Below are 7,710 nucleotides of genomic sequence, written 5' to 3'. Positions count from 1 at the left end.
CACCCTCTGAAACATTTAGTTTTGCAGAACCATTCAGATGCAACGAAAGGTCTCCACCGTTACAGAGCTATCTTCAGAAAGCAGTCAGGGCCACAGCGAATCTTGCCTCCACCATAAATATAGCACCACCTAAGTAATTTGGGGAGGGGGAGGCTTCCTAGCATTTTGCATGAATACATGCATTTATAATACAAGATATTCAGTTACTTAGTTAACAAGGTTAAAGCACTTAATACCATTACTGCATGTCCATCAGCCAATACCTTTATTCCGAAAGCTCACTTTAAATAACAATTACATCTCTGCTTCTCTACAGTGAACTGCCGAAAAGCAAGCAGCTAATTCAAATTCTGTAAGTACATATTTGCCCCTTTAAAAAAAATTGGGTTTTTTAATTTGCAGCCATGGCCTACACTTCCAGGACTGCCATATCTCCCTGTGTCTTTGCGTTAAACCAGCTTTAAAGGCTCCTTTGGGGAGGATTCATGGAATTGGTAATAGGTTTTGTAATTTCCACCTTCTGTTTTCTAGTTCAGAGAGTAATCGAATCCAGTCACTACTGCTGTATCTATCTGGCAACTATTTGTTGGCCTCCATGAAATGAGTTGGAAGTTTGATTTCCATTCTCAGCAGGCATGTTTGTCCAATACAGACAAACTGCTGTAACTGGCAAATTGGAGGCAATTTCAGCAGTGACTCCTAGGCTTAAATAAGCATGAGAACAGAACTTCTCCCACCTCCAGCTAGGTCTCTTTAACAGGCCTAAGAAATGATAGGACAAGACTGGAGAGTTTGGATTTATGCTGTTGTCAAATGTACTTAAAAATGCATCTTATTTTCTGAGGCTATCAAACTGGCACCCATGTGAAATTGCTAACAAAAATAAAATAAGTCATTATGAAATAAAATCCTACGGCAAAATAAGCTTTATCACTCCCCAAAAACCCTTTCTACTTCTGCTGCATTTTAATAGGAATACATGAGTATTTTATTTCTTTCTGACATCTCCACATCCCCAATGACAGAAACGTTCACTGGTCTTCATTCTGGTAATGCTTATTTGGTTCCCCGTGACAGGAGCTGGTGCAATCCCATCAGCCGCTGAAAGGTCATTAGTAGCATTCTAGGTTAAGTCCATGAATTCTATTGCACAAGGCATTTCAGAACCAAAATATAAGTTACCAGGTTAGCAGAGGCTGAACGTATGACTAGGCTAAGATTAAAAACTTTATTTTTTATACAAAACAATAATAAATCCAAGCAGATAATGAACTATGTGTGTCTTGTCATTTTCCACCTTTTCTTCTTTTCTCAATATAGTCTATCCACAGTTCAATGTTAAACCACTCCATATTCAGCAAAAACTATGAGGTTTCCATCTTGTATCCATGTTTTTCTAATTCAGCTCTGTATAGAAAAAAGATAGGTATATTAAAACATACAAATAAAATACTGTCAGACATTTGCATTTTTAAATCTTAAACATACTGCACCATGTACAATCATTTTAGAATATGAACATGGCAGATTTTGGTTCATAGCAACAACCTTAACCTCACTTACTCCATAGTTCTTCACCCTCAGCTTAATATCTTAGATCACTAGAAGCAACTTCCAAGTGAAAAATTCAAATACTTGTTTCAATCATAGTTATTGTCCTCTGACCCACCACTGCTGGAGTAGAACTATATGGCACAAAGTAGCACCTGTGAGCCTGCAACAACTCCACACACATTAGAAGAACAACAAACTATTATCTTATATCAGTTATTCCCAGGATTTCCTTAAACTAAATGAGCTCACTAATCTAGGCAATTTAAATGCATGCACTTCCAAAATAATTTCAGCTTTTACTGTTTTTTAAATAAAAATACCAGAGTGCACCATTTTTAGACCTTGGTGCAATATACCTTCCAGTGAACAATTCTGAGGGAAACGGATTGCTGAGTTCCCCTTAGTTGTGGCCAGGACAGCAAGTCCGCAACTGCAAACGTTATCACTCCTGCCCTGTCCCCACTTTGCTTCTCACCTGCCTCCAAACACACCAGCCAGAACCACATCCTGTGCATCTAGATACAGTAGTCCAAATCTCTAAAAATATTTCAGGTTAGTTTACGTACTTAGTAGTGGAATTTTAGAAGTGGAGGACTGCAGCATTTTCTTTCTAAAGATGAGATAAAAACACGCTGCAACAAAGCAACATTGCAAACTACCATTTTAACACTAGCATAGGGTCACAAATACTAAAGGCTACAATTAAGACACAATTACTGAAGGTTTGTTAAGATCAATTATGTTTACCAAGAATTACACTATCCCTTTAAAGTCTGTTTCCCTGCCTATCAACTTGTTTTCCAATATTACAGTTTACTTTCCTTTCAACCTTATAAGAAACAACTACACCAAAGGCTATTTTTGTATCTTCTACATAAAGGATCGCTTTCACAGAGTACAACAAGGGAGATCAACCCAGGAACTGTTTAATCAGGCTGTATTACAGAGAGTTTGTGTCTCATGCAACATACTGAGGGATTAATAATAAAATGTGAGTTTGTATTGATGCTTGAAACAAATTATGCATCAGTAAAGGATTAACTGAAACTACAAGTGACAAAGGGAATTAAACAACTGGAGGCATCCAAATTGCAATCACTTTTTTTTAAAGCATGTTACGAGCAATTACTTTGCTATTGCTGCTCATAAACAGCATGCTCATCACACAAGAAGGGAGCCTTAACATTAATACAGATAACTGATCTCTGAGAAATGTGTCCATTTGGACAAAGAACAGCAATGCTATTTAAAGGCATAGAAAAAAATGTATTACAACACATTCTGCATAGCATGGAAGAGATAATTTTGGATCCCTTGCCATTGACCTTTGCAACACAATTCAATATTTTCATACGCACATGTAAGAAAGTCCTTCAAAAAGGATTTGTGTTAAATTGAAAAAGTGTCAACTGTATCACAATTTGCAGAGATCTTTGTACTAAGTTGTGTAACACAGCAAAAGCCTGAACACGTCAATGACATCAGGCATATTTCAGGGCTCACAGCAGAATTATTAAAAGATGAAATGCTGATCAGTACTTCAAACTGTGCTGTTAACCCTTAAGCCTGGCTCTGAAAGGCTTTAGATAAAAAAGCACAAAGTAGAGCTTTAATTTATTTCAGTTTCAGATCTCTATTTTTTAAAGTAGGCAGATTTCAAACTTTCAGATATGAACTAAACAATGCCATTTTAAACATTTTACCCACCTTCTAGAACAGTAAGTTAAAAATAAAATTACCTTAGCTGATTGGAGAAATCATCTTCGACATTGTCATCGTCCCAATTGTCTTCCCAGACGTGTGCATCTTCATCTTCATCTAAACCAGTCCAATCTAAAAACAGTAAGAGAGGTCTAAATATTCTGTGCTGCATTGCTTTGGCGCCATGTCTTGTTGACAGATTAGCTCAGCCTCTGGGCAAGGTAGGCTTCAGCTGGCAACAAATTTCTCTGCTTAACAGAAAAGTCTGGATCATATTTAAGCCCTTATGAGATGAAAAAGCATAGAAAGACCTAAAAAAAACCCCAAAATTTCTTAAATTATAATTAAAATGCAATTCACTAAAAAAATAATGGCACACTTCACATCATGGCTTGCAGCAGTACGCGTACATAAGGGACATTTTTGCATACAAATGGACAAGCTGTAGCACCACTGTAAAAAGAAAACAATATTGACTACTTGACTTCTAAAAGCTCAACAAAAGGTGTACAATTCTAGGTTTGTATTTAAATGCTTTTTTTCCTCCTGATTAAAAAAGGTAAATAGATATGAAATGCTTTTGCCAAAACACATACACACAGATCCTCAGTTCACTCAGATCAGATGCTGACAGTCTATGGATAAGGGCCAAAAACATATCTGTGATGCAGAAGCAAAGGTAAATTGAAAGAGGGATCTGCAAACAGCAGTTGCTACCCATAATCAGCTACTTCTGGATTCCCAAAACAGCAGAAGCTGTTTCTTTACAGAAGCAAGACACTAAATGTCCATTTGCTAACTTAATTTCTATTTTTCTTATAATCTGGCACATCACCCTTGACAAATTACTGATCATCCACTTAATGCTTCATTATATAAAAAAAATTACACTCAAACTAGTTAGTTCAGAAAAATAGCAAAAATGAAAAATCAGGAAAGCTCAGAATCGCTGTGTAAACACAGGTCAGTTTACTTCACTGGGGAACACAGTTTCTCAGTCTTCTGACAGACACCAAGTTTTTTCTAACGTTACCAAAATAAGAAGCACCCCAATTCTGACACTTGTGACCTTCTACTTCTCAAAGTCTGTTAGCATATTTGAAGAGATATTACTATTCTTCCCCTTACAGTTCTGTAAGCCATCTGCTGTCCATCCAGACCAAGGCCCAAAGTAACATTAAACACTGATGGAGGTACAGGGAAGAAAAAAAAAAACTACTAGGGTAAAAGATTAAAAATTAATCCACTGTGAACAACTAACTTCTAAGAATGAGGGTTGGTCCTTCCATTTTCTCCTCCTTTTTCTAACACTAACAGGCAACAAAATTACTATTTGAGATTCACCAGGACAAGAAAATCCATCTGTAACTGATTAAAGACAGACACCTAGAAGGCATTACAATTTAAACTTCCCTACTCAAATAAATGATACAACGTAAATGGATGAAGGAGCATAGAAATCCTACTGGTCCTAAGGACAGCAAAAGAAGGAACTGGGAAGAAAATGTGAAGAAAAAATGCAGGCTAAAAAATGTACCCTATTAATTTAGTTGTACTGCTAGTTCCTCAAAGGGGAGGATTTTTAATTTAGATCTACAATAAGCTTTGCCTATTTATATGCAATGGATTTTTTTTTGTCAAAATAAAAAACTTTACCATTTGTCATTTATCTGGATTTCAAAGATACAAAAACAAAGCTCAGAACAGTTTAAGATGAACACAAAGTCAAACTTCTCTATTGACACAGAAGTAGCTCAGATCAACAGATCTGAAGAAGAAAATCCTAGTAACTAGTATCCAACATAACGAACAGCAGCTTCAATCATAAAAGGTCAGTTGGGGAGACCATGAAAACATGCTCCAGATCACACTGAGTGAAGAGTTAAAAAGGCCCACATCACCTTCTACATTGGGGCTGGGGGAGACAGAGTAAAGCCTAAATTATATTCTCATCACTGTAGCTACAAAATTCTACAGTATCTGCATGTTGACACTATACCCCAGAATTGCACACTAACATTATTATTCACAGCTACATTATATGCCTGTGACTAAATAAAAGTAAAACATTATATAGGATTATCTGGGATTGAAAATGATAAGAGCATTTGAGAGCCTCTACCATTAAGTATTAGTAATATACACCAAAATTACAAAACATATTTTGATAAACTTGTCATGGCTTGACTCCTTAAAAAAAAAAAGTAATATACTGATCCCTGTACTTTGCACTTGGGGAAGGAAAACAAAGAACAACAAACAACCAACCCACCCCACAGTTTTTAGAGCAGAGCATTAAAAAAAAACCCTAAAAATCTACATTACATTTTACATTCTGAAAAGCACTGTACACTATCATGCTATACTTATGTAATACTTCAAATAAAGTGTCCTATAAAAATAGGACACATCTGCTTTTGATAAATAAAATTGATTTGATAAGGTGTTTGAAGAAAAATTTTAAGTCAGAATAAAAGAAATTCCCCACAAGCCAGTGTTTTTATCCCTTAACATAAATTTGCATTATCTAATTTCCTTTGGATAAAAACTGGGTTATGGAATGCAAAGTTTTTCTGCTGCATAGAAAGTGGCAATTTATTTTTAAAGAACAACAATTTAGCATGGGTTTGAGCACATATTTATCATTATTCTTTCCTAAGCACTGAAGATAACATTCAAAGTGGTCTGAACATTCTTTATAGTCTCTCAACACTATTATCTCACTTGAAGATTTAAATGAGCCTCTTTAGAGGGTCTTATTTTTTGGAAAGACAGGTCAGCAAGAATCCTGATTGAGGTCACTTTTTAATAAATCTCTGTTCTACCCAGAAAGTTTGCACAGTACTTGGTTTTAGTAGTACAGCTAGATTCAAGCAGAATGAATTTCACCTTCTGTAACAGCAGTTCAGCGCTCTGACCAATCCAAGGTTCAGAAGCATGCTTCAAAGACTTCCTTCATCCCTACTGCCAATACTTGATTTACATTAAATAAGATAAACATTTTTTGCCTGTTTAGGAAACATACAGAAAATGAGGGCTAGTCTTCTCAGTGTAGTTTAGTCATCACCTCAACTACATTAATAACTTTTTCCAACACCGCAAAAATATTATTTTTACTGGTACTGAAAGATTCAGAACATCTAAGGCTTGCAAGGCCACAAAAAAAATCGCATATAATGAAGACATTAGCGAGAAAAAACCGCCTGACATTTCATCCATCATGTTTTATATTAGTTCTCATTATCCACAGCTTGACACAATTCCCAGAACTAAGGACACTGAGAAAACAATCCTGCCCTCACAAGGACCTTTTCAAGATTATATCTGTAAAAGGACACTGAGCTGTTTTATTGAAGTCCGGATTTAATTTCCTCATTCAACGTATTTGTACCTACGAAAGGCAAACCAACACATAAACACCCGTGCTTCAAAAGGTAAACAGATTCGGGATAACTACAGAGCACGTTATTTCCTTCCCCCTCACACCTCGTCCCGCCCCCATCCCCATCCCCGGAGCCGGGACGCAGCGAGGCTCGCTCCCAGCCCCCTCGCACAATGACACAGCACTCGGAGCGCGCCGCGCCCGCCGACACCCGCGCGGCCGGGCACGGGCAGCAGGGCCGTCCCTCACCGCGGGGCTGCGGCCCCGCACCGCTCACCGGGCCGCGGGACCTCCCGGGGCACCGCGGAGCTGCCTCCGCACGGGCGGGGCGTGCGAGGCCGCACCGCCGCGGAGACCCCGAGGACTGCGCTGCGGGCAGGGACCCGCTGGCACCCGACCCCGACCCCGCCGCTCCCGCCCGCCCGAAGCCGCCGCTCCTCCCGCGCCCGCTCCGACCGGCCCGGCCCAGGCCGCGGCCTACAGGCGGAACCACCGCCACCCCCGCCGCCTCTCCCCTCTTCCCGCCCCCGCCCCGCCCGGCACCTTCGGCCGGGAACTCCTCAAACTCGTCGTCCTCCTCCAGGAGCCCCAAATCCACCGGTTGCTTTTTCTCCGACATGGCTCGGCCTGCCGCCCCAGCGCCGCGTCCCGCCGCCCGCGGAGACTGACGGGATACCGGCGGCGGGGGCCGCCACCGCGCCTGCGCCCTGCCGGCAGGCGGCTCCCGCCTCGCTCCGCCCCCGCGGGCCCCGCCCCTCCCCTGGCAGGGCCGCCTCACGCCGTTGCCGGTGCCCGCCTCACCCAGGCTTCCCGCCCGGCCCGGCCCGGCCTCGCCTCGCCTCGCCTCGCCTCGCCTCGCCTCCCCGCCGCCGGCCGGGTCCCCTCAGGGCAGCCTCCTTGGCCCTGGCTACCCGCGCTACCCCAGAGCCCGCCCGCGCCGGCGCCGCTGGGCAGCTCCGGCAGCAGCCGTGCCGCGGCCGCCCCTGGCCCCACGGGGCGCGGTGAGGGAGCAGGTGCCGGGGGCTGGGAAGGAAAAAGGCCATAAAGTGGGATATCCGCCCTCCGCACCTGCC

General features: G+C 41.5%; 1 protein-coding gene across 2 annotated transcripts; it reads right to left on the bottom strand.

Annotated features, from left to right (window-relative positions):
- Positions 1-1,209: 1,209 nt before the first annotated feature.
- Positions 1,210-7,341, bottom strand: SEM1 (SEM1 26S proteasome subunit). Of its 2 annotated transcripts, XM_064444571.1 has the most exons (4): positions 7,181-7,341; positions 3,294-3,387; positions 2,121-2,164; positions 1,210-1,407 (listed from the first exon to the last, which is right to left on the bottom strand). In XM_064444571.1, the coding sequence occupies exons 1-4, from the start codon at positions 7,254-7,256 to the stop codon at positions 1,397-1,399; spliced, it is 225 nt and encodes a 74-aa protein (XP_064300641.1). In that variant the 5' UTR covers positions 7,257-7,341; the 3' UTR covers positions 1,210-1,396. The 2 variants fall into 2 exon arrangements, with proteins under 2 accessions (XP_064300641.1, XP_064300642.1); XM_064444572.1 differs by lacking the exon at positions 2,121-2,164.
- Positions 7,342-7,710: the final 369 nt, after the last annotated feature.

The sequence above is a fragment of the Phalacrocorax carbo genome, chromosome 2 (assembly GCF_963921805.1).
Source record: "Phalacrocorax carbo chromosome 2, bPhaCar2.1, whole genome shotgun sequence".
Lineage (NCBI taxonomy): Eukaryota > Metazoa > Chordata > Aves > Suliformes > Phalacrocoracidae > Phalacrocorax > Phalacrocorax carbo.
Note: the sequence above shows the minus strand (reverse complement) of the source record. Positions and strands in the feature narration are given on the sequence as shown.

Bases quoted from the DNA above. Each gene is read 5' to 3' on its own strand.
- SEM1 (XM_064444571.1), bottom strand. From the start codon at position 7,256: ATGTCGGAGAAAAAGCAACCGGTGGATTTGGGGCTCCTGGAGGAGGAC. The intron at 3,388-7,180 runs GTGCCGGGCGGG...TACTGTTTTTAG, and splicing joins TGAGGAGTTCCCGGCCGAAG to ATTGGACTGGTTTAGATGAA. The intron at 2,165-3,293 runs GTAATTTTATTT...TCTCATCTTTAG, and splicing joins GATTTCTCCAATCAGCTAAG to AAAGAAAATGCTGCAGTCCT.